This window comes from Eubalaena glacialis, chromosome X (genome assembly GCF_028564815.1).
Source record: "Eubalaena glacialis isolate mEubGla1 chromosome X, mEubGla1.1.hap2.+ XY, whole genome shotgun sequence".
NCBI classification, from domain to species: Eukaryota; Metazoa; Chordata; class Mammalia; order Artiodactyla; family Balaenidae; genus Eubalaena; species Eubalaena glacialis.
Genome location: NC_083736.1, coordinates 118,720,164 through 118,747,483, shown reverse-complemented (window position 1 = coordinate 118,747,483; position 27,320 = coordinate 118,720,164). Strand labels below are relative to the sequence as shown.

The window sequence follows — 27,320 nt, the reverse complement described above, 5'->3', positions numbered from 1 at the left end:
TTATTTTGAAGTTGACATTTACCAGATTCTGCCTAGAGTGTGCATTTTTGTAATATGAGCTTTATAGGCTGGGTGGCCTGTAGTTACTAGTATACTCCCTATTGCACTATGGGCAAGCTGGGGGTATATCTGATGCAGGATATGGTCACTGAATATTTAACTCATTGGAATAAAAGTACAGCAGGATTTGGCAAAGATTACAAAGTTTGTCTAATTTTATACATTTCTTAGAGGAAGCAAATAAACATGGAGCTAGAATGAGAACTGACTTAGATATCCCAAAAATCTTAGGTTCCTTGAGGGAAGGACAGGAGATAGCGGGGAACATCCCAAAGACTATTGTTAACATTGAATAACTGTTCATATTTTTTAGAACAAAGTAACCTGTAAGAGAATGGGCATGGTATACTAACTCCATCTCCACTAAAGATAAAATCAGAAGAAAAATGCCATGTCATCTGAAGGGCTTAGTTTAGACACAGAAAAGCTTCCTGGACTGTCAGAGCCATTAACCATAAAAATAGGTTTGTGAATGTGCCTTGGGCAACTCAAATTTTTTATCGCTCTGCATATGACCTTAAATGACCGTGAAAGTACTGTGAGTATTGATTTGGGGGGTTACAAAGAAATTTTAGCAAGTAGGCAAATTTGCAAATATAAAATCATGAATAATGATATAAATGTTATAAAATAATTATAAATTTGATCAAACAATGGGTTTATGAAGACATTAGGGAACTGCCATATCAGGAAGCCTGGGGTGCTTTTTAAACATCCTAAACATTAATCTCCCAGATTCGCACAATTGTTATCCTACTTAAAAGCATGACTGGACCAAGACAATCTAGGCCAATCTAGGACCTTGCTACTCAAGTGTGGTCTGCATAACCTGGGAGCTGTTAAGAATCCCAGACTCTCAGGCCACAGCCCAGACCTACTGAATCAAAGCTGCATTTTAACATGATCCGCATGTGATTCATAAGCACATTAAAGTTGAGAAACAGATCTAGAGTGATGCCACTTAGGGTTGTTGTGAGAATTAAATTGTGCTTAGTACAATTCCTGGCACATAGTGCTCAAAAATGTTGGCTATTAAAATACTTTAAAAATCATTATTAATATATTTCTCATAAACATTTCCAAAGGGGGTAATTTTTTTTATTTTGTTTTTCTTCATTATTTCATTATAATAGAATTTAAACTAAAATCTTATATATTATTTTATAGCTTTATATAGAGTGGTCCTGAATCACAATCACAATCACTCTAGACTATCTCTTATAGTCTAGAGTGACTAGATTATCTGATTTGGCTTAAATATTACCAGTTTATGGAAGACTGAACCGCATGGGTATATGTCCCAGAAAAAATCTTGAGGCCAGACCTACTCTGATACTAAGAGGACTAAATGTTAGCTTAGATTATTTGTAGATTACCACATTTAAACATAAATCTATGCTCACAAAGTAATCTTCAGTGCTTTGCCACCCATCTATAATGTGGAACAAAAAAAGGCCTAACACTGAGCGTAAAAAAATCATCCAGGCCATCGTTACAGGCCCAAAGCTGTGCTGGGGTCAATATCAGGCCTAGAAAATCGGGGTAGGTTTTCATAACAGTAGCTCAGAGGGCTATTTCTGCAGAGACAGTACCTTGCTTAGTACAAGCCTCAAAGACAAACTGCTCGGGTTAAATCCTGGCTCTGCCACTTGCTAGCTATGTGACCTTGAGCAAGTTACTTGACCTATCTGTACCTCAGTTTTCTCATCTGTGAAATGGGGATGGTTATAGTATCTACCTCATAGGATTGCTGTGAATGTTAAATAATATACTTAGCACAATGCTTGGTATATAATAAGCACTCAATGAAGGTTAACTGGTGCCATTATTATTGCTATTAGTCATATTACGTGTTATTTAAGATAAAGGAAATACTAACATACTTCCTTCAAATAGCTGCTAAGCTGCCATTTAGATTGAAAGTACTTGGGTACTAGGCAGCCAGTGTCAGCGCTAATCACATCCACCCCAACTAGACATTTGAAACCTCAAGAGTGATTTTAATTTCTACTTCAAGCCCCTTTGCCTCCCTCTTGTTTTCTTAAGGACTATGAAGAAATGGCTTCTCATGGTCCCCTTCAACCTTGTGACTCAGGGATCATTTAGCTATGCTCCAAGGAAAGTTACTTGGGTTTTTGGAAACCTGGTCTTAGAAATACTGATATTTAGTTCTCTTAAAAGTATACAGGGCAATAGCACTAGGCTGAGACATACTTTGTAAAGCTACGTGTAAAATCACTTCAGTTGTATGTGAAATGATTCTTCTCCTCTCCATATTATTTTAGGGAAGCAATTTACTCATCAGATTAGAACGTGGGTTCTGGATATAGACTGCCTGGGTTCAAATAAATCCCTGCTCTGCCATTAAGTAGCTGTGTAACCTTTGGCAATTTACTTAACCTCTCTATGCCTCAGTTTCTTCATTTGTAAAACAGAGATAATAATAGCACCTATGACATAGCATTGTTATGAGGATTAATGAGTTAATACATATAATGTCTTAGAATGATGCCTGACTCACAGTAATTCCTCAGTGAACTCAGCTATGATTATTATTATTTCAAGTTCACATCTGATATATGGCTCACAAAAAGTTGAATTATGGCTTATTTCTATTCTTAACAACAATGAAGTATAATGAATGCAGGGGCAAATTTTTCCCTGGAGAAGCACTGGACAATGGCAGGTGAAGAGAACAGTGTGTGTCTGACAATGCTGGTGACTGCTCCCTGTAAATCTGGTGGGGGGTGTCCAGAGAAGCAGAAAGTTGGCACCACGCGCCAATGCTGCTTACCCTTCTTCTTGCTAGAGTCTGGGAAACAGGGGCCCTGCCACCTTTTTATGTAATGTTTTAACTGAATGGGGTAAAACATCCCCCTAATCCTCTTCCTACTGCCCCAAATTCCTTAAAATGGAAAAGGAAGCAAAGGAGCCACATGGAACTGTTTCCTGAGGTCACCCATTGATGGCTTAGTAATTTAGCTACTTTTCTGCCCCTTAGAAGGTTTCCTTCTTAGCCAGCAGAGTTTTTCTTTGTCCTGTCTCATCTGGCCTATCTGTGACAACAGAAAAGGCTTTTGGCATTGATGAAAAACAAATGATACATAAGCTTCCTTGACTTCCCCCAGAGAGCTCAAATCCATACTGTCATGGATGCTGAATCTCTTGGACACGTACTTGTCATCTGGGCAGTGTCTAGCTTATTATATTCATTGAGCGTGGAGCAGAGACTGGCCATCTCTGGGGTTTGGTGTAGAGCTCCCTTTCATCTAACATGGTGTTTTTTGTACAACTGCTGTTCAATAAAGTTAATCCACAGTGAAGGCAGATTAGAAGGTCCCCTCTGGCCGGCACCTGTCTTTCCTGAAAGAGTATTTGCTTCTCCAAGCTTGTCAAATAAGACTAATGTTAGTTTTCACATGAAGGGAGGCACCAAAAAGAGTCAGGCCTCCTTTGGAGCATTGTTCTGCCCATCGTGCCAGATGAATCCAAGAATGGACCGATTAAAGGGTACTCACTGAATACTGTGTGCTGCTTCCTTTACTTTCCCCTAAATTAAAATCTCCTTAGCATCCAAGTGTGGAGCCTGTGAAGTCCCAAAGAAGAAGTGTCCCTCATTATGGTGTCTCCACTGTATTGACTATGCCTCCTCCATAATGAGAGATATTGGAAAATATGACTCATGGCCCTTATTCCCAGAGCAAGACGCTGCCCATCTATGAGAATTGTCATTCTTAAGGAGGCAGTTCTCACTGGACGCAGCAGGCAAACTCTGATGAGAACAGAAAGAAAGAATGAAGATGTGTGACACATGATAGGCCACTGTTCTTCAAGCTCCTCAAGGGGGCCCGGACTTGGGTTTCTATTATTTTACTATCGTCCACAAATAGAATATGCTTTCAGTGGCAGATAATGTTGAGATCCTGAGAAAGGAGAGCACTGTTCATCATCATGGTGGACACTTCACCAAGAGCCAATAATATATAAACCACTGTACCAAATAGAACTAATGTCTCTCCAAATCAAGCTTGAATCCTACCAAGTGATGGGACTCTCAAGATTCCCCCATGGAAACTATTATAAAGAGTCCAGTAGAGTGAGATGGTTTATTCATTCATTCATACAAGGAATATTTACTGAGGCCTGCTGTAAGCAAGATACTGCGAGGAGCCCTGGGGATAAATCAGTGAACAAAAAAGAGAAAGATTACTTCCCTCATAGTGACTAGAGTACTTTTAGAACCCCCATATTTTTATCCCTAATAAAACCTGTTCTCATTTGAGCTGCCTCTTGACCCTCAACAACTCAAAGACTTCCTAAACATTTTGTTCATTTGTGCTTTTATTCACCCATCCATGAATTAAAATATATTGAGCTAGGTCAAGGGGATACCAAATGGGCCTTCAAGCTCAGAATCCAGTGGCAGAGGCAGCAAAGTCCATATCACTACACTACAATGTAGCAAGTGTCATAGTAGATACATGTAGAAAAGTATTGTTTTAGCCATAGTAGATACATGTAGAAAAGTATTGTTTTAGCCAGGGTAGGATGGAGGGGGTGCTAGGTGGGTAGTGGTGATCAGGGAAGGTTGACAGATGTGGCAACATTTGAGCTCAGTGTCCAGGGATATATAAGAAAGTGTCAGATGGAAAAAAGGAACTAAGAACAGCCTAAGCAGAGGAAGTGGTACACCAACGACTGGAAGGTATGCAAGACTATACAGTGTGGGGAAAATGGTTAAATACTGAGCTGATTTACATCACCCCATTCCACAAAATATTTGAGGCAGCTTATAAGAAAGATTACAGTAAAAGAGAAAAATTACAAGTAAAATAAACCATCATCTGGGAAAATATAAATGAGAATAGAAGGGGAAGCCCCGGTAGGGAGGTTAATTAGAATTCAGATATGTAGGTCATAGGATCCCACCCAGTTTCTAAAGGTGAACTGCACTTGTGACCAGGTAGCCAAAACAAAAAGGGAAACCTGATCAGTTATATAATTTGCATTTTCCCTGAAGAGAAAATATACCAGTCCTCAGGAGAAGTCAAACTTTTCATGGCCCTTAACACTTGTGTGTGTTTGACACTTTAGCTCTGAAAGACTTTTTTCATAGGGATCTTCATACATAAGGGTGCACACTAAGTGAGGTAGTTGAGTCATCTCCAAACACTGGGCTGGAGCCCAGGACCAGTTGATATTGCTTTCCCTCATCCACTGCAAAATGTAGAAACTACGAATATAGTGAATTTTTCATGAAGCTAAATTTGCTCAATTGAAAGGACTGTTCTTTATTCAGAGATTATAGATTTCCTATATTTTTGGTTTTGAAATGTTCTGTCTTTTATGAATTGCATGAATGGTACGTGGTTAATTTTTGTTACTTTTTTCCATGTCTTTTCTTAGCAAATTAAGAGGTTGGCAACCTTAAATATATATATGTATATATATATTTTTTTTATTCATCTCTAAAATCCAGAAATCTAGGAACCAAAGATGTAGTGTGAAATGTCCTCCCTAATGCCTTTCCAAAGGTGTTCACAGCATCCCTAGATGAGAGTCAGGGGCATGACCCTGAATCTGTCAAATGTTCTAACAAGGCAAGAACACAAAGAACAAAATAGGAAGGAATAGGGGGAAGGTGGACTAGATATATAGATATTTGCAAAAACTTATACTAATGAAATAAAGCTTCATTGGTTGAAATTTGGGATCAAAGTTGATATTTATTAGGGAGAGTCTTTATGAGCTGAAATTATGCCACATAACCCACCCAAGCCCAGCTTGCTGCCTCGTTTGTCATTGTGCATGAACCAGACCCTACCCCAACTTTCCAACTGACCTGAAACAAGGGTTTTGATGATCTTCTGGAGAAGCAAGACAGATTTTGGTAGAATTTGAGAGTCATTGTGCAAAAATTTAGAAACTTGTGTTCTATTTCCAAGAGGGCTTGTGGTAAGTTCAAGGTCATCTCACAGCTCAGCCAAGCTCTCCTTAGAAATCTGTGTTCCCTCTTCAGGTTGGCTGCCTGAAAAGTCTTTTCAAGGATCTGTGTAGAGAGGAGGCAGCCAGGACTGTAGTGAGTTAAAATTTCTCAATACCCAGGCATAATTCTTAATTTTCCAATGAATTTTGTAGGAACTCTAAAGAAATAGCAATAATGTACCAGAAATGTATACCTGAATTGGAATCATAATTTTCTATAAAATAGCTTAATTATGCATATATAATTAGATCCTATTTGGAACATTTATTTTAGACTAATCCATAGTTGCATTTCAGTGGTTTGACTGTGAATATAGACTACCTCCTGGTGATCAAGGGTCTCTGGAATACCTAAAAGATTGGAAATGCCCTTAATGGACCTGGCGGTGGGGGGGGACTTGGATGGGGAGAAGTCACTAAGTGTAAGCAGAGGCTTTCTGAGGGTATGAAGAGGACTCCAGCCAGCCAGAACCAGGTCCGGTTCTGAAAAGGCAAGCAGGATAGTAAATATGTCAGCTCCTATATCTGCCTATCTCCAGTTCATACATTGCCACAATTCCAACTTCTCCTGTGAGTCAAAGTTGAGACTTCAGATTTAGAACAGAGGGCTCTAAATTGTCTATTGCTGTGACAACACATATATTGAATATCTCAACAGGAAGTTCTGGCTGTAGAGATAAGCAACCCTATGGTAGCCTTTTGGACAGGAACATTTGAAGGACTCTACAGGTTGAGTTGGTAGGTAACAGAGCTTAGTCTGACAAGAAGTATCTTTTTTTCCTGTGGACCCATGGACTTTGTGAGAAGCAGAGTAGACTAATGATTGAGAGCATAACTAGTAAAAGCCACCTACTGTGTGGCCTTACTGTGTTATCTCTGTAAGCTTCAATTTCCTCATCTGTAAAATAGGGAATAATAATATTGGTCATTCCTTAGGATTGTTCTGAAGTTTAAATGAGATGATGTGTATAAAACCTGGAAATTCATATACACCTGATCAATGGGCAGTAGTATTATGGACAGCATCCTCTTCCCCTGCCACAAAAGTAGAGGTTGCTGTCTATAGGAAGAAAGCCATCGTGAACTGGCCTGCCAGAAAATATCAAGGGTTGAACCGTGAAATTGGCATATGTGGTGTCTTTGTCACGCATCAAAGATGGGCAACCTCTAAGGTTTCTAGTGTTTTGTAGACATCTGTAGTCTTTGTACATCTGGTAGTGTGTTGTCATCTGGCATTGTTCCAACTGGTCCTTCTACACAGCAATATACAGTGACAACAATTGCTCAAAGACAGTGGCTCTGGGGCCCTGCTGGATCCCAAAGCACCTTTTCAATAATCGGAAAAATAATCAGTCTAGTTAGGTGCTTAGTGTACTTTCTATTTTAATTACTTGAAAATAGCTAACTCTATTAACCAATCACACCCCACTCCTCAGACGTGCTGCATATTCTGCTTACCTATTGCTGTATGACAAACACATTATAACTTAGTGGCTTAAGACACAATGACTTTATTATATTTTAAGATTTTTCTGGATAAAGAGTTTAAGCAGGACTCAAATGGGCAATCCACCTGTTCCACATGGTATCAACTGGGATGCCTCAGCTGTGGTGGGATAGTCTGGAGGTTCCAATACAACGTTATTCATACTCATGGCACCTTGGCAGGGACAGATAAAACACCGGGCTCAGCTGGATCCCTCCCTTTCCATTTACACTAAGGCCCTCTCCACATGGTCTCTCCAGCATGGTAGTCAGACATGTTACATTGTGACTGAAGCTCCCATAGCAAGTGTTCCCAGAGACAAGTGGAAATTTTATCTCTCTTAAGGCCTGGCCCTGAAAACAGGCACAACATCCCTTCTGCTGTATTCTATTGGTCAAAGTGGTTCTAGAGCCCATCCAGATCCTCAAGGGGGTGGGGCATAGACCTCACCTCTTGACGGGAGGGGAAACAAAGAATTCGTATCCACCTTTAATCCGCCACACTTGCAAAAAAGAATTATATAGAAGCATTTTGTTATTCGTCTGCCATGTTTTTCAGCATACCTATTTCACCTTATACCTGTAATTAAATTAATTCATGAAAACAATTGCCATACTACATTGAGAGGCAGTGCAGTGGTTAAAAGCATTAGAGTTAAACTAACCTGGATTTGAATCCTACGTCTTGCCTAGGTTATTGGCTGTGGAACCTTGGGCAAGTAACTAAATCTTTCTGAGCCCCAGTTTCTTTATCTATAAAATAAAGGATAATAACAGTACCTAGCCCACTGGTCTTTTGGAATGAGATTATATAAAATGCTCAAGCACAGTCCCTAGCACAATGGAAGCACCCAATAAACAATTATAGTGATGATAATAATAATTGATGACAAAGCATTACAATTGTTTGCATGGCTGTTCCCAAACTATACTCTGAAGTCAAGGATTTTATCTTATTCCTTCAACCCCAACACCTGCAGAGGGGCTGGCATCAAAATACTGAAGGACATACAAATGGTTAGACATATGGATGACTGGACAAATGGCATTTTCCTCCATTGTAGCTCCCTGGCTCAGATGTGTACAGAGAATGGAGGATGATAATATTGCTAGATAACTACTCTAGGTTGAGTTAAGTGCAAGTTGCTAGGCAGCAGGAAGACTTAAGGCTACACTGAAACATTACTTAAAATCATATAATAGAGATGTAATAGAGCTGCAACTCAGAGGAGCAAGGTGGCGCAACTGAAAAACAGCATTTGCAGCATTTCCAGTAAGCTGGGAGTTTGGAAAGTACATGAATCAGAAGAGGGAATACAAACCAACATCTTATGACATTTCCACCAATGGCGGTGCCGAGAGTAAAGAAGGCAGTAGGGAAAAGGCGTTAGAAGAAGAGATGGTGGTAAAAGCAAAACAGAACAGGGTATTTATTGTGAAAGGGCTCTAGGGGAATACCCTGGCCTTTTCCACAACCCTTTTTTAAAATATTTATTTATTTATTTATTTATTTATTTATTTATTTATTTAGGCTGTGCTGGGTCTTACTTGTGGCACCCGGGATCTTAGTTGCAGTATGCAGGATCTTTTTTTTTTAGTTGCGGCGTGCAGACTTCTTCGTTGCAGCATGCAATCTCTTAGTTGCGGCATGTGGACTTCTTAGTCGCAGCATGCATGTGGGATCTACTTCCCCAACCAGGGATCAAACCCTGGCCCCCTGCATTGGGAGCGTGGAGTCTTACCCACTGGACCACCAGTGAAGTCCCTCCACAACCCTTTTATAAAATGATTTCAAATCTCCTTCAGAAGTTTAAATTCCTAACATAAGTGGTAATACTATGTACATGTTGGCTGTACTCCTCAAGCCAGAATAGGGCCTGAAAAAGGGAGAGAATTTCTCTGGTGTTCTATTCCCAGTGTATTTTAGTGTTGGACTTCTTTGATTTTTTTCAGATTCTGCAATACTTGTATAAGGCCCATGATTTCAAATGGTTATTTTCTTGGTTGGTATTGGAAATTCAAGTCTACTTTGGTCTTAATGGTTGAAGATAAACAAAAGAAATAATCAATGTGATAGGAGCCCTTGAAATGTCATGTACAATGTACATCCTGCCCTCTAGCAAGCCCTGCTAGGCAGTGTAGCCTATGGAACTCTTGGCATATTGAATGCAAAGAAGAAAGGGAGTTTATCTACTCTGGCTTTAGCCATATGTCATGAATACACTTGCTTTTAAATGAATTTCATAAAATATTAATGTAATCATACCAAACAGCTCAGTGGTGAGTACATCAGTCAGGAGTTATATTTATCCTGTGTACTTGTTTTTTGTTTGTCTCCATTTATTAGTAGACAGTACATGGAGACAGGCATTTCTTTCTCAGTCGAAGTGGCAGAACTTGTTTAATGAACTGATGTTTCTGTAATCTGTGGTAAGGTAGAGTTGTGAGTGACAGAACTATATGAATAACAATGAGGAGGCAGGCAGAACAATAAAAGGAAGACAAACATTTCATTAGGGGGGGAAAATAGATGGGATTGTTTAGTTGGCACACAATCTAATCTGATCTTTTCCTACTGAAAATTAGCAGTTTGTAAATGGGGGAGATAATGTTAACAATTTTTCCAAAATCTTATACACAAGGAATCAAATTTTCCAAAGACATAAATGGCATTCTTAACCACAGTGCTCTCATTCTACAGCATAGGAACACAGAGTGTCAGGGCTCCTAAGTTCTCCAAGATGGAAAAAAAGACCTGGACACCCTGTCCCCCTGCATAGAGCCTGACATATAGGAGGCTACAAATGTTTGTGGGATGTGGAAGTGAATGCCTGAATAAGTGAATGTATTAGTGTGTGGACGCATGTTTTGAATGGAAGGAAGGAAACTTACCTATCAGGACCACCATGTATCATGGCAGAGGTTTTCATATCTGTTCTGTCCTTTCATCCTTTGAGCTAAATGTCATTATTTATCCCTACTTTTACCAAAAAGGAGATGGAGGCACACAGATATTAAGAAACATCCCTCAAGGTCTTATAACTAGCATGTGGAGGAGAGAGATGAGAGTCACAGGGAGGAAGGGAAGGAGGGTGTGTGTGTGCACGCACAGGCATGTGTGAATACTTGCATGTTGGGTGAGATAACATATGAGGGCTAAAAGTAAATTTGTTTTCAGAAAAATAAAATTTCCTCTTAGAAGAAAATTCTTTCTTCCTAAACATGTTCAAGGTCTTGGCATCTCAGCATGACAGGCATGTGGGAGGATGAGGAATGCCCTAGCTCTCTTGGGCTGGCTTGCAATGGGAGGTGCTTATGTGCCACCCACCTGCCTATCTGCCCAGTCAGAAGACTCCCTCCTTCTGGGCCTATAGTACTTGAAGTCCTGCTTCTGTATGAACCACAGGTTCTTCCCACTGTTTAGATACACCTCCTTCAACATCTTAGAGAACCACCCAGGGGGTTCAGAGCCACCTTGAGGACATACTTAAAGGCACTGTCCCTTGGGCCTGAGTGGTGAGCAGGGTAAAGTCTGGGGGAGTAGGATCTGCCACTGCTACCATGACTACCCCTACATTATCAGAACTCCTTATGCAATCTTTTCTTTTTTTGCAATACACTGTGCATTCTATAACAGAGGGCAGGGGTGAGAGGTGGGGAAATGAAGTAGAATGCACTCCCTTCTCTCAAAGAATGTGCATTTTGTTATAGAGACAAATTTAAACAATGAAATCAGTACCGCCTTTAGACCCAGGTAAGCGGGGCCCCTGCCATGGGCCCTCACATCAGGGGACCTCGAGCTTTGGAATGACTGTCCAGATATTTTCTAAGTCCCTCTCCAGAGCTGAGGACTGGCCAGGTAGATAGTGCCATCGGGGTAGGTGCCCCAAGTCCAGAGCAGCTCCTCTGTGTGTCTTGATGGCAAGAAGCAGCTTTCTCAAAATTTTCTAGGTTCCCCTCCAGTGCCTGGGATTGACAAAGGCCTGCAGTGTCATCTAAGCAAGGAGCCCCAATCTCAAATTGAACCTATGTGGACCTCAGTCCCCATTTCTCCCTTTGAGGCACTCTTCAATCCTTTACCCCACATGTAGACTCACGTAAATGCCCCCAAGAAGCTTCAGAACTTGTGCCTGTGGAGTCCTCCCAGAGTCTTGGTTCCAGGAGAGTATCCTGGCAAGTAAATCACTCCAGCTGTATGGTATGGTATTTCTTTCATGGTATCGAATGGGCTACCAGAATAGTGTTGATGCTGATTTGTGGTGAATCAATTGTGTATCTAGACAAGCCCCACAAAGTATGTTTTGGGAGCTCCCGCACATCCTAGAAGCACCCCTGAATGAAACAAAAGATGATGCAAAATAAAATTCGGTGGCAACAGGTGTAGAACAGTTTTTAGATAAAGAGATAAGAATGAACCAGTATTATCTGGAAAGGTGGGACTTTAAGCCAGGCCTTGAAGCATGGGGAGAATTTGGGGAGGCTTGAATGACTCCAGGCAGGCAGGGAGAACAACAGGAACAAAGGCACAGAGAATAGTTATTTATTGAGCATTTTTGTGCTATGCATTATGCTAGGCACATTTCATTCATCATTTTGTTTATTCCTCATAGCTCCCTATAAAAGTAGGCGGAATTAACCCCGGTTTGCAAATGACGAAACGGAGGTTCAAAAGATTCATCCTGCTAATCAAATGGTAGAACTAGGACCCAGGTCTTCCCGAACCCCAAAACTGTATGCTCTTAACACCATGCTATACTGCAAAAAGACAGGAAGTGTTACAAGGGACAGCAAGAAGCCTTGTCTGAATGGAGCAGAGGGTGTGTGTTGGAAAGTAGTGGAAGGAAAGATCAATGGACAAGGCGCGGTCATATTACAAAAGGCCTTGGATGTCAAAATGAGAGGTAAAGACAAACAGGCACTGGGCAAACAAAAACAAACAGGCCGGGCTTCCCTGGTGGCGCAGTGGTTGAGAATCTGCCTGCCAATGCAGGGGACACGGGTTCGAGCCCTGGTCTGGGAAGATCCCACATGTCGCGGAGCAACTAGGCCCGTGAGCCACAACTACTGAGCCTGCGCGTCTGGAGCCTGTGCTCCGCAACAAGAGAGGCCACGATAGTGAGAGGCCCGCGCACCGCGATGAAGAGTGGCCCCCGCTTGCCGCAACTAGAGAAAGCCCTCGCACAGAAACGAAGACCCAACACAGCCAAAAATAAATAAATAAATAAATAAAAGTGCTTTAAAAAAAACAAACAAACAAACAGGCCTAGCCCAAAAGGAAAATGCACAATTACAATATTTAAGACCTGGTAATGCTAATAACATGTTTTCTTAAATATTTTGCCTCTGTCTTAGAAAGACCTTTGGTTTGAAGCTTATAAGGTAGCATTCTGCCTCTACTTGATCTTGCCTGGTGTAATTTATTGTTCTCTCTTTCCTCTCCTTTTTTAGACTTTGATCCTGCTCTTGGAATGATGACTGGAATTCCACCAATAACTCCAATGATGCCTGGCCTGGGAATAGTACCTCCTCCAATTCCACCAGATATGCCAGTAGTAAAAGAGATCATACACTGTAAAAGCTGCACACTCTTCCCTCCAAATCCAAGTAATATTCTGCTTTTTCTCCACACAAGTCACAATGTTTTGGTGTCTCAGTCCCTTGGTTATTTGTTTTTGTGTTAAGAATGCTGTCAGGGCAATTAGTGCCTGTAAAGTGGTGGCTTCTGGGAAGGAACCTGGCTTTGGAATTGAATTCAAAATATAACACTCCTGACACAGCTTAAAGTAAACTAGTGTTCTAGTTCCTTTTTAGAACTTGAATTTTGTTGAAAGGGGGCTCAGGTTATTTGGGTGGGGAAAACACTAACGGATAAGCCTCCCTTAGTTCTCTGCTGAGAGCATGGCAAAAGTGCCATTTTTGTTAACAGCCCCAAGGCTTTGTAAAGGTGAATGGAAAGAGCAAGTGCTATGGGAAGAGTAGGAATTTGGTATCATTGACTTATCTTCTCCAGAGCCCACCAACTGTGTCTGATGAAGCCTTGATTATAAACCCCAGTACTTACTCCTGCCTGTCTCTGGTATATTCTCTTGCACTCAGTGGCCTCTCAGCAATAAGGTCATGTGATTTAGGGACTCTCACAGTCTCTTTATGCACCCATCTGATCTGCTTCTGTCTTGTTTCTTCATTAGAAAGTATCTTTACCATCAATTCCTTCCCTTCTCTCCCACCTAACATTTCATCCAGGTCCTTGTCACATATACAGAACCCTAAAAGTCCTGGGGCTCCCATTGCCCACAGATTCAGAGTCTAAATCCTGAACTTCAAAAGCCTTTCACTGGTCTGCTTTGTCAACTTAGAGAAAGACACACAACATAAGAGTTGTGAGTTTAAATTTTATTCAGGGTCTTGCTGAGGACTAAAGCCCAGGACACAGCTACTCAGCTCTGAGTAAAACTACTCCAAACAGGTGGGGGAGAGGCCAGTTTATCTATGATTTTTGGCTAGGAAATATGTGCAGTCTAGCATACATCTTAGTAAATAATTACTGCTAATCACAAAGAACAGATTTCTCAAGTTAATGATTTTAGTGTTTTCCTATATATGGGAAGCTTCAAGAATCTGGGGTCATTAAAATTCTTCCTGAGATATACATCTAACTATCCATAGGGCCTGCTTGTCCAAATCACAGAGTGCATTATCCTGTTTTTCATCCTGAATTCCTCTCAGGATGCATTGTCGGTCAGCAAATGCAGTGTTATGACTTACCCCTTGTAGAACTGGGTGGTAAGCAATGCTCTTTGTCTTAGCGATCCTAATTTTTCTGCCTCTATAGCATCGTGTGACCATCTTCAATCATTTCTACTTGCCATTTACCCACAATTTAGTCAAGTTCAACTCTTTTCTAATCTCACTCTCCTCTCCAGCCCAACTCCAAGCCTACCATCTCCCAAACACTTCCACATGGAAGGTACTGAAATTAAAACGGTAGTTAATCTTTCATCATTCTAATGCATTTCCAATAAAGTATTAGGGGCTAAATCCAATGGATACTTTTTAGTCCTTAAATTACTTTATTTCTCTACTATATTTAGAACTAGTGACCCCTTCATCCTTCTTGAAACATTAGGTCATTTGAAGGTGTTAGAATGGACACCAGAGAGATTATATAGATCAAGAAGGAGGATGACCAAGCAGGGCACCCTAAGGAATTCTAACATTTCAAAATTTAAGAGAGAAAGGGGAGTTTGCATTTGTGTACACCCCTTAGCAGCAAAAGTCCTTAAAGCACTTAATCTTTACTGTTTCCAGTTCTTCTCTTCTCTCTTAAATCTTCTTCATTTGGGCTTTTGCCCCACCGCTCTATCAAAATGCTTGCTTAAGAACACTAATGTCTACAGCACTAATAAAGTTAGTTAGACAAGTATTCTCATTCATACCTGGAAACCAGTCTTTTATAAGGACCATGACAATTATATTTACATAATATGCTTTTAAAATATTTGATAAATTGATAGACAATAATGATACCACATTATAATATGTATTTATTTTATGTTACTAGTTGCTATAAACTTTTTCTTACCTTTAAAAAAAAAAAGAACACTAATGACCTCACAATACTAAATCCAGTGGTCAATTCTCACTTCTCTTCGTAACTGACCTAACAGCCATGTATGACACAGTTGATTACTCCTTACTCACTGATATACTTTTTCACTTGGCTTCCAGGATACCACACTATTCGTTTTCCTTCTCACACTGGTCATTCCTTCTCAGTCTCCTTTGCTGATAACCTTCTGTTCTCGTTGACTTCTTACCATTGGAGAGCCCCATGACTCAGTCCTTGGACCTCTTCTCTGTACTCATACCGTTGATGAGCTCATCCAATCTCATGGCTGAGAAAAAGTATGCCAGTGATACTCTAAGTTATATTTTTAGCTCAGAGCTTGTCTTTGAACCCCAAACTCATATCCTACTGCTTATTTGATATCTCCACTTACATGTCAAAGAGACATCTCAAGTTTAATATGTTCAGAACAAAACCCCTAATATTTACCCCCAAACCTTCTCCACTAGTATCCTTCTCCATCTCAGATAATGGCAACTGCATCCTTTCAATTACTCAGCCAAAACTTAAGGGTAATCCTTACCTACTCTCTTTCCCTCACACGCCATATTTAATCTGTTAGAAAACTCTGTCAGGTCTACCTTAAAATATATAACTAGAATTCTACTATTTTCCTGATAATTACTGCTGTGACCCAGTTTATGCCCCCATAATACATTTTCTGAACTATTGCAATAGCCTTCTAATTGGTCTTCCTCTTTCACCCTTGCCCCCTACAATGTACTCTCAAGAGAGCAGGCAGAGTGATCCTTTTCAAAACCTAAGTCAGACTATGTCCCTCCTCTATTCAAAACCCTTTAATGGCTCCCTGTTTTACTCAAAATAAAGGCCGAAGTCTGTTTAATGGCACAGAAAGACCTTTTTTTTTTTAAAAAAAAACATCTTTATTGGAGTATAATTGCTTTACAATGGTGCGTTAGTTTCTGTTTTATAACAAAGTGAATCAGCTATACGTATACATATTTCCCCATATCTCCTCCCTCTTGTCTCTCCCTCCCACCCTCCCTATCCCACCCCTCTAGGTGGTCACAAAGCACCAAGCTGATCTCCCTGTGCTATGCGGCTGCTTCCCACTAGCTATCTATTTTACATTTGGTAGTGTATATATGTCCATGCCACTCTCTCACTTCATCCCAGCTTACCCTTCCCCCTCCTCGTATCCTCAAGTCCATTCTCTAGTAGGTCTGCATCTTTATTCCTGTCTTGAATGGCACAGAAAGACCTTTAATGGCAAAGAAGGTCCTCCCTCTCTCACATTATCTCTTTGACTTTGTCTCTTACCACTCTCCTTTCCATCACACATTGTTCCAGTTATACTGACCTCCATGCTGTTCTGTGAACACACCAGGCCACTCTTCCATCATAGGGCCTTTGTATTGGCTCTTTCCTCTGCCTAGAATACTCTTCTCCTAAATATCTGCATGGCTAACTCACCTGCCTCCTTCAAGTCTTTGCTCAAATGTCTCTTCTTCAGTAACCCTGACAACCTATTTAAAAGTTCAGCCCTCCCTGCCGCACTCCCAATCCTACTTACCCTCTCTATTTTTCACTTAATACTTATTACCTTTTAACAAACTATGCAATTTATAGAATGTAATCTCCACAAAAGCAGGAAGTTTTGTCTGTTTTGTTCACTGATATATCCCCAGCACTGAGAAAAGTATCTGACATATAGTACGTGTTCAATAAATATCTCTTGAGTGATGGAGGGATGGATGGATGAATACAAAAGGAGAAGTCAGAGGTCTAGAAATCAAACCAAGAGAGCATGAGGTAATTACACCACATGCCGACAACTTCTAAATCTATTTTTCAGTCCATGGCTGTCTTCTGAGCTTCAGACACATATAGCCAACTGACCACTAGACTTTTCCAGGTGGATCTACATCAAATGTGCAAAAAACAGTATTATAGTATAGTGAACAAACTACTAGATTAAAAGTCGAGAGAATTGTGTTTTACCCCCAGCTCTGTCACCAACTACCTGAGGGATCTTGGGTTAGTCGCATGACCTCCCCGGGTCTCAGTTTCCTTGTCTGTAAAGTGAGGCTATTGGGTTAGATTACCCTAGATACCTCCAAGGTTTCATCCAGTTCTAAAAATATGATTCTTGACATTAAAAATGTAGCTACCACAATAATTATTCACCTAGGCAAAAGTCCCTCAAAATGTATTAGGAAAAGCAAGAGCAAATTGGTAGGTGGCCCGTAGAGCTTTGTGCCTTCAGTGGAACAGGCAGTATGGTATAATAATTAAGAGCCCCAACGTGACATAGGCCTGGTTTCATATCCCAGATCTCCATACTAAATAGCCATGAAATCCTGGGTAAGTAACTTAACCTCTCTGATCTAGACTAGGCAAAATCAGTTCTGGTCTAAAAATTCAACAGATCAAACTAGACTGGAGCTGACTGTGCACCAGTCTCCTAAAGATAAATGGTGAATTGTCCTAGGAGCAACATCCTCTGATTCCTAGGAGTCAGAGATATGGCAAAAGAAAGCTCTCTGGAACACAGGTACTTTTTTTCACAGGGTGGCTATCAGAGATTTACTGCATTCCCAATTAACAGTCCTCAGTTGGTGGTATAAGAAAAGGACAGCACCCTCTCTCCAGAGAACTCAATTCTGTCAAGATTTTTCACTTCAGCTGATAGACCTTCTGTATGGAGAGGTTGCATTTTTCATCTACTGTGAAATAACAGTGAACATGGAATAAATGGTGGAATATCATCTGCTATCTGTGTGCAGGCATGTGGGAAAGCACCCAGGAGCCAGAAAAAGAGCAATCATTTCATTTTACCATCTCAAAACAGGCTGAACTCATTTTGGCTCCTAGGGCTGGGTTCTATAAAGAAAATTAGAGAAAATGGATAAATTGAGAATTAATAAAGATTCGCTGGCCTTCTGATTACTTCCAATCAGTTGGGATTACATTAAAATATATCTGACCCCTGCTGATTGTCTAGGGGACCTTCAATCTTGGGCTGTCTAATAAAATCAACTCAAAGATTTTGCAGTATGCAAATTCTGGCAAACCAGTTGAGTGATCTGTGATGCTCCTTTGAAAAGCAAGATGCAAGTGGTTTATTGGGCCTCTATGCTGCTCCCTGCCTCACTTCTCAAAGATGAGCGGTGACTTTGATCTTAATGCTGATTGCCCCAACACAGCTCCCCAGAGTGGGTGCTTAGTTGTAATTAGAATTGCTAGAAGCTCCTCCTTTTCCATTACCAGAGATTAGAGTGCTTTATACTCCCAGTTATCTTGCATCTTTTTACATGGAAGTTTCTTCTTCTCCATCCGGAGTGGTGATTGGGGTGTTACAGGAGCTTAGCACATTACCTGATTAATAGGATTAACTCCTATGGAGTTACCATTGCTATGCCCATATCACTGTATTTCAGTGGGATTAGAAAATCGGGCCCAGACAACAAAGTACTTTGAGCTGTTAATTAAAGAACAAGTACTATCCATTAAGGAAGACAGTACAGCCCATTGCCTTGCTGGTGGCATACACCTAAATCTCAGCAAATGCTACATTTACCCAAGGAAAATAAATAAATCCCCAGCATTCTTGACACTACTCTTAGTGGCTTTTATGCGCCTTTACTTAGCAGACAGTCACCACAGAATAATCACAGCATCTAAATAGGGTGATGGTTTCATCAAGGGAAAGAGCCTTGGTATTGTCAGTATTACATATAACTATAGCAGTAACCAGACATTCCTTAGAGTCTCTCAACGGACCTAAAGGTAAACCTAGGCTAACTCAAATAATATAAAAAGGTGATTATTTGCTTCATAAAAAGATTCTTTATCAAATTCATTTAAATAGTAAACTTCAGAGGGTTCTAAGGCAGGATTTTATTCTGAAGCCTTAGATTTGAAAACATGGCTCTAACTAAATAGATGTTGTTGAAAATTCTTTACCTAATATAGTCAGTGGCCGGGTTGTGTTCCATGGTCAAAATCATGTGTGTCTTCACAGCTGTAGATTCTGAAACTGAGCAGGACACCACAGGCCCTACAGGGTACAAAAGGCCCTCCGTGTCCCCTGTTTCTTGTTTGTAGGAAAATATTTTGGTCTCCTAGGTCTTCCCTGAGTGCCAAAGAGCAGGCACAAGCAGTTACTAATTGGAGAAGTGGAGGAATACAGAAACAAAGGAAAAGCAGTTAAGCAAGATAGCTTGAACAATAATTCAACAATAAAACAGAGTCCTAGTTCCTCTGCAAGGAATATGCCCCAGACTGGCTGGAACCAGAAGGTTGATGATTAAGATTCCTGAAACACCACCCTGTTACCTCACTACCAACCAGTCAGAAGAAAGTCATACACCCTGCAACCCTCACCCCAAATGTTGCCTTTAAAAACCCTTCCATGAAAGCCATCAGGGAGTTCAGGTCTTTTGAGCATGAGCTGCCCATTCTCCTTGCTTGGTTCCTGCAATAAATGCTGTACTTTCCTTCAGCACAACCTGATTTCAGTAGATTGGTTTTACTGCTGGGGGGGTGGGGTGTGAAGCAGACCCAAGTTCAGTTCTGTAACAGTTTCTCTACCAATAAGAGTGATTCCTTCCCAACCCCAGCCTTATCTAAAGATCTGGATAAAGCAAGGAGCTGAGAGTTTAGAAATCCAGGTCTTAGCTATCACTCCACTCTGGACTTGTAGTAGGATTTTAGAAAGCCTCAGAGTGGTAATTTGGAAACCTGAGTTCTATAATAGTAAATAATAATAACACTATAATAACTACAATTTATTGGGAACCTATCAAGTGCTAGGCATTATGCCACATGCAATATAGGCAGTAGATTATCAATTATCCTACAATAACCCTTGTAAGGTAGAGGATAGTATCCCTATTTTAAGATGAAAAAACAAAGTTCTCAGAGGTTATGTAATTTTCCCAAGGTCATACAGACAGTGAGTAATTAAGGTTTAAATCCAGGTTTAACTGCTCCAAGTTCATTTTCCTTCTCTTTCTGATTTGTTGACCTTGAATAAGTTACCCAACCTCACTCAGCTAAGGTTTTTCCTCAGAATATTATAAGTTTAGGCCAAGTCAGTGGTTTTCAACTATAGCTACACATTAGAGTTGCCTGAGGAACTTTAAGAAAATGATGCACATGCTGCACCCCAGACTAATTAAATCAGACTCATTGGAGTGAGACCCAGGCATTGTTTGTTTGTTTGACTCCCAAGTTGATTCTAATATGCTACCAGAGTTGAGAATCACTGGAAGTGTGATATCTAGACTCCTTTCCAGTTCTTAAAAAACTCAGAAGTATAAGTCTCAAGAGATTCTGGATCTCATTTTTCCCTTTTTGGCTAAAGCTATAACCTCTCTAATGTTAGACATTTCAGATCCCTGCTCACTAGGTTATCTTCTTTTCCCTTTAAACTTCTCCTATGGAATGAAAAACCAACACAGTGAGTTCTTGAAATTGCAGGCATTTAAAATTTTAACAGAAATTTTGTAGGTTCCCTGAATCCCTCTACCCCTTTTACTGACTAAATGGAGGGAAAGAGAGTATCATGAGAACTTGATTATTCTGACCCACACTAATAAGCAAAGTGAGGAAGCTTAAGATGCTAATAGCCGAGGCAGCTCTCAAATCATCTGCTTGCCAACTTGGATAAGAATCAGGTGGGGGCCTTGGCCTAATCTACAAGTGAAACTCATTTATTTTTGCATGTGAGCTGTAATCACTGGTTGTCGAGCTCTCCAAATCTTGAGCTGGGAGAATTATTGTTAAGAGCTGAATGGGAAGAACGGATTACACAAAATAAATCCTTGCAGATACAAAACCAACACTAGAAAACCCTTGACCATCATGCTTTGTTTTGCTGGGCTATGAACTGTAGGATTTTGCTTGGGAAATGCTTTGCTACATATAAACAGCAACAAGGAGCTGGCAGATACAACCGGCTTTATGTATAAGTGAGTAGAAAGCACATTTTTTAAGCAGAAGGAGAATCATCTCATTAAGTAGGTTTTTAATAACTCTACAGCCAAATATATCTCACTTTATTTAATGATTTCCCAGATGAGCTTACTTTCCCTCTAAATGCTGCATGATTGGCTCTGGACCTCACCTCTCCAGCAAAGAATCTGAGGAAGAGCTCACTGGTATCAAAAAACAAAAAACCTAAAAGGGATGATCTGTACTCTGGCTGACTTTGTCAACCAAATTATTCTGATAGCTGTAAATATTTTTGTAAATGTTCACCCCTTCACTGTCAAATTAATCCTGAAACAGTTCTTTCTGTAAGCATGAACAGGGAGAATACAATAACTACAAACTGAATTAAACAAACCCTTCTCTCAAGGACACTGGTTCTAAGAATTCTCAAAAGTAAGTTTAAACCGAGTGGGATTTCTTTCCACTAATTGTCTTCTTAATAAAAATGACTGAAAATTGGGCATAGCTGGGTTGTCACAACAAAAGTAAAAAACAAAATTAAAGAACTTTTGATGAGACAGATGGGTCTGAGTCTTTATCCTGTATACATACATCACGATCACCAAATCATTGAATAAAATAATTCTCAGGTTCAGGCAACCAATTTGCTATGGAGCAGAGATGAGCATCTTGGAGGCCACATGCTTCTGGGACTCTTAGGCAGAAGTCTGATGGGGACAGTAGGGCTGTCTCTGGGACATGTTAAGTTTCTAAGACATCTGTCCTAAGCAAACATTTTAATTTCAAATGCTTTTGCACTTACACTTAGATCTTCCACCTCCTGCAACCCGAGAACGACCACCAGGATGCAAAACAGTATTTGTGGGCGGCCTGCCTGAAAATGGTACAGAGCAGATCATCGTGGAAGTGTTTGAGCAGTGTGGAGAGATCATTGCTATTCGGAAGAGCAAAAAAAACTTTTGTCACATTCGCTTTGCTGAGGAGTACATGGTGGACAAAGCCCTTTATCTTTCTGGTAGGTGTTTAGTCATGAGGATTGTGCCACCAGGCACAGCACAGAGATTGGGGATCAGTGTATTTGCACCTGTGGCAGCTAAAGTTTGGGCTTAATGGCAACCTCTCTTGCCTTCATAGATGGAAAATGCATGTTACTACCTGATGTATTCCTTTAAAAGTTCTTAAGTAGTTCCCAATTGCCTATGGGATAACACCAAAACTCCTTACTTGTAGTGTTAAAGGCCTTGATTATCTGTTTTACCTCTCAACATTATCTCCCAATCCTTCCTTCACATACCATGTCCTAACCACACTAAACTAATTCTAGTTCCCAGAATGTGCCCATGGTGTTTTATGCCTTTTCCTCTGACTAGAATTACCTTTTCCACCCCCACCCACCATACACACATCTTCATACCCTAAAGCTCCAGCTCAATCATAACCTCTTCTAGAAAGCTTTCCCTGACTTCTCTCCCCACTCTGCCCCAGGCTGGTTTGGGCACCCCTTCCTCAGTGCTTCTGCCATGCCTGGTGCTTCCTCCTAACATGACACCTGTAACACCATATGAGAACTGTCTCTTTCTACCTCTGTCTCCTGCAACAGAGAATGAACTCCTTAGGGGAAAGACTGTGTCTTATTTAACTTTGAATCCCCAGCATCTAGCACATAACCTGGTACAAAAGTAGATGCTCAAAAATAACTATGGAAGTCAGTTAGTTATCAAATATTTATTGACTGATAATCAGAATACTAGGTTGCTGAGGATATGGCAAAGACTGAGGCATACAAAATTCTTGCCATCAGGGATATTACATTCTGAAGATGGCAAAATATGATATATATGTAAACAAATAATATCAGGTACCAATAAATGCTATGAAGAAGATTAAAACAGCTAACATACCTGGGGTTGCTAGGAAAGCAAGTATTCTCTAACATTTGAATTGAGATTTGAACAATATGAAGGGGATTGCCATGCAAACATCTATAGGAGAAGCATTCCAAAATAAGGAAGAACAAGTAGAGACCCTAAGATGAAAATGGACTTGGCATGTTCAAGCAGAGGAGAGAAGGTAAGCATGACTAGAGCACAGTAAATGAGAGAGAGGCAGTGAAGGGAAATGAAGTCTGAGAGGTAAACAGTACCAAATTATGTTGGTCCTTTAATCTATACAGACATACCTTTTTTATCGCACTTTGCCTTATTATGCTTTGCAGATATTGTGTTTTTTACAAATTGAAGATTTGTGGCAACCCTGCATTGAGCAAGTCTATCAAAGCCATTTTCCCAACAGCATTTGGTCACTTCGTGGCTCTGTGTCACATTTTGGTAATTCTGGGAAAATTTAACTTTTTCATTATTATTATATTTGTTATGGTGATCTGTAATCTTTGATATTACTATTGTCATTGTTTTGGGGTGCCACAAATTGCACCCATCTAAGATGGTGAACTTAACTGATAAATGTGTGTGTTCTGACTGCTCCACCAACTAGTCGCTCCCCCATCTCTCTCCCTCTCCTTGGGCCTCCCTATTCCCTGAGACACAACAATATTGAAATTAAGCCAATTAATAACCCTACAATGGCCTCTAAGTGTTCAAGTGAAAGGAAGAGTCTCTCACTTTAAATCAAAAGGTAGAAATGATTAAGCTTAGTGAGGAAGGCATGTCTAAAGCTGAGATACGCCAAAAGCTAGGCTTCTCATGCCAAACAGTTAGCCAACTTGTGAATGCAAATGTAAAGTTCTTGAAGGAAATTGAAAGTGCTAGTTCAGTGAACACACAAATGATAAAAAACTGAAACAGCCTTATTGCTCATATGGAGAAAGTTTTAGTTGTCTGGATAGGAGATCAAACCAGCCACAACATTCCCTTAAGCCAATGCCTAATCAAGAGCAAGGTCCTAACTCTCTTCAGTTCTGTGAAGGCTGAGAGAGGTGAGGAAGCTGCAGAAGAAAAGTTTGAAACCAGTAGATGTTAGTTCATGTGGCTTAAGGAAAGAAGCCATCTCCGTAACATAAAAGTGCAAGGTGAAGCAGCAAGTGCTGATGTAGAAGCTACAGCAAGTTATCCAGAAGATCTAGCTAAGATCATTAATGAAGGTGATACACTACACAACAGATTTTCATTGTAGATAAAACAGCCTTCTATTGGAAGAAGATATCATCTGGGACTTTCATAGCTAGAGAGGAGAAGTCAATGCCTGGGTTCAAAGCTTCAAAGGACAGGCACACTCTTTTTAGGAGCTAATACAGCTGGTGACTTTCAGTTGAAGCCAGTGCTCATTTATCATTCTAAAAATCCTAGGGCCCTTAAGAATTATGCTAATTCTGCTCTTCTTATGCTCTATAAATGGAACAACAAAGCCTAGATGACAGCACATCTGTTTAACAACATGGTTCACTGAATATTTTAAGCCCACTACTGAGACTGACTGGTCAGGAAAAAAAAGATTCCTTTCAAAAATATTACTGCTCATTGACAATGCACCTGGTCACCCAAGAGCTCTGATGGAGGTTAATGTTTTCATGCCCGCTAACACAGCATCCATTCTGTAGCCCATGGATCAAGGAGTCATTTCAACTTTCAAGTCTTATTATTTAAGAAATACATTTCGTAAGGTTATAGCTACCATAGATAGGGATTACTCTGATGGATCTGGAAAAGTCAATTGAAAACCTTCTGAAAATGATTCACCATTCTAGATGCCATTAAGAACATTCGTGATTCATGGGAAGAGGTCAAAATATCAACATTAACAGGAGTTTGGAAGAACATGATTCTAACCCTCATGGATGACTTTGAGGGACTCAAGACTTCAGTGGAGGAAGTAATTGCAGATGTAGTGGAAATAGCAAGAGAACTAGAATTAGAAGTGGAGCCTGAAGATGTGACTGAATTGCTGCAATTTCACGATAAAACTTTAACAGGTGAGGAGTTGCTTCTTAAAGCTGTGCAAAGAAAGTGGTTTCGTGAGATGGAATCTACTCCTGGTAAAGATGCTATGAAGATTGTTGAAATGACAACAGAATATTTAGAATGTTACCCAAACTTAGCTGTTAAAGCAGCAGCAGAGTTTGAGAGGATTGACTCCAATTTTGAAAGAAGTTCTACTGTGGGTAAAATGCTATCAAACAGCACTGCAGGCTACTGAGAATTGTTCAAGAAAGGAAGAATCAATTGATGCAGTAAACTTCATTGTTGTCTTAAATTTTAAGAAGTTGCCACAGCCACCCCAACCTTCAGCAACCACCACCCTGGTCAGTCAGCAGCCATCAACATCAAGGTGACACTCTCCACCAGCAAAACGATTACAACTCTCCCCCAAACTCCCCCATCCAGAGAATGGATACATGTATAAGTATGGCTGAGTCACTTTGCTGTGCACCTGAAACTATCACAGCATTGTTAATCGACTATACTCCAATATAAAATAAAAAGTTTAAAAAAAAAGATTACAACTCACTGAAGGCTCAGATGAAGGTTAGCATTTTTAACAATAAAGTATTTTTAATTAAGGTATTTACATTTTTTAGACGTCATGCTATTGTACACTTCATAGACTACAGTACAGTGTAAACATAACTTCAATATGCACTGGGAAATCAAAAACTATGTGTGACTCACTTTATTGCGATATTCACTTTATTATGGTGGCCTGGAACTGAACCCACAGTATCTCCAAGTTATGCCTGTAGTAATAAGTTTATTATTCTGGATACAATGGGAAGCCATTGAAGGATTTTAAGGAGTAGGGTGATGTGATCTGATATACATTTTAGAAATATCACTTCTGGGTAAAGAATGGACTGAAGGGTATGGGCAAGTGTGGTGACTAGTGGTTAGTTAGCTAATCATAGCATTAGTCCAATCCAGAAGTGATAGTGGCTTATATACTATGGTAGTTGGAGTGGAGATAGCAAGAACTACTCTGCATAAAGTCACTTGTTCCTGGTAAAAGTTCAGATTTGGGGATACTGGGGTAATTGGAATTGGAATGATTTTCTTTGTAAATATTATAAAGTTTCATGGCTGATCCTTTGCTTATTTGAATTGTTACTTGTCTTTATGGGGCAGTGGACAAATAAGATGAAGGCAGAAGACAGAGTAATTGGAAAGGGCATAGAACAATTAACTACTTCCTTCCCTAACTACTAACCCTTCCCTAAGGGTTAACAATTTGGAAGAATTGGGTCCAAGTGCTAGACATTTTACAGAATCTTCATTCACGTAACAGGCGCTTGTTGGACATCTCCTTTGTGTAAGCTATTGTGCTAAATGTTGTACAGAGTAGAAAATGAGTTAAACCTAGTTCTTCCCTTTAATGAACCCAGGATTAGTATGCAGTCATACATTCATTTATTAAAGAAACATTGAGCACCTGGCATTGCTCAAGACACTGATAAGACACACTCATTGCTAATAATAATGACATTTGAAAGTTATGTGTGCTGTACGAGAAGTATGGTAAAGTGTTATGGAAGTTCAGAGGAGAGAGAGAGAGGGAGGAAGGGAGGACGGGAGGGAGGGAGGGGGGAAGAGAGAGAGAGAGAGAGAGATTGAAATTGTCTGGTTCCTGACTGGGGTTATCAAAAAAGGTAGCATTTAGACCAAGTCTTTGACAAAGAGAAAGCATTTGAATGTGGACAATGGGGCATAGATACAGCATGAGCAAAGGTACAGAGGTGGTAGGTTTTGATGAACATTCAAGGAAACAATAAGTAGTGGTTTGTGTACTGAGTAGACATGAAAGGAGGAGGGAAAACATCCATCATTAGCACACTTTGAAAGGCTTAACAGTTGGGTCTTTACTCCTCAGATAATAGGGAATTGTTGAAGAAATTCTTGAACAAGGAAGAAGATTGTTTCTGAAAGATTAATGTGACCGCTCTGTATAAAAATGGGTAAGAGGAGAGGAGGTCAGTTAGATACCTGTTGTAATAGGCCAAAGAAAAGGTAATGAGCATTGGAAAAATTAGGCTGGTAACATGGGAGAGGAGAAGAGGAGGCAGATGTAGAATGCTCTTTTTACATTTGCTAAGTGCTGTAAAATCCAACTACTGAAGATTTAACAGCCCTTAGCAATGATAACAGAGCATTCCACAATAGACTATTTTAAAAAAAACTTAAAGGTCTTGAAAAGCCCTGAACAGTTGTACATAAAAGATGACATGCTGCTCAGGAGGTATCCATCTAAATGTCATTGAAATCAGCTCTCCGGTAACAGCCACCTGGAAACATTCTCA

At 40.2% G+C, this 27,320-nt stretch overlaps 1 protein-coding gene across 7 annotated transcripts in view; it reads left to right on the top strand.

Annotated features, from left to right (window-relative positions):
• The window catches only part of ENOX2 (ecto-NOX disulfide-thiol exchanger 2), a 266,757-nt gene that overhangs the window by 203,859 nt on the left and 35,578 nt on the right, over positions 1-27,320 (top strand). For all 7 annotated transcript variants that reach the window (XM_061177648.1, XM_061177647.1, XM_061177649.1 and 4 more), the window contains 2 exons: positions 12,979-13,134; positions 21,885-22,091. In XM_061177648.1, coding sequence (XP_061033631.1) covers positions 12,979-13,134; positions 21,885-22,091 — 363 coding nt within the window. The remainder of the gene's footprint in view (positions 1-12,978; positions 13,135-21,884; positions 22,092-27,320) is intronic.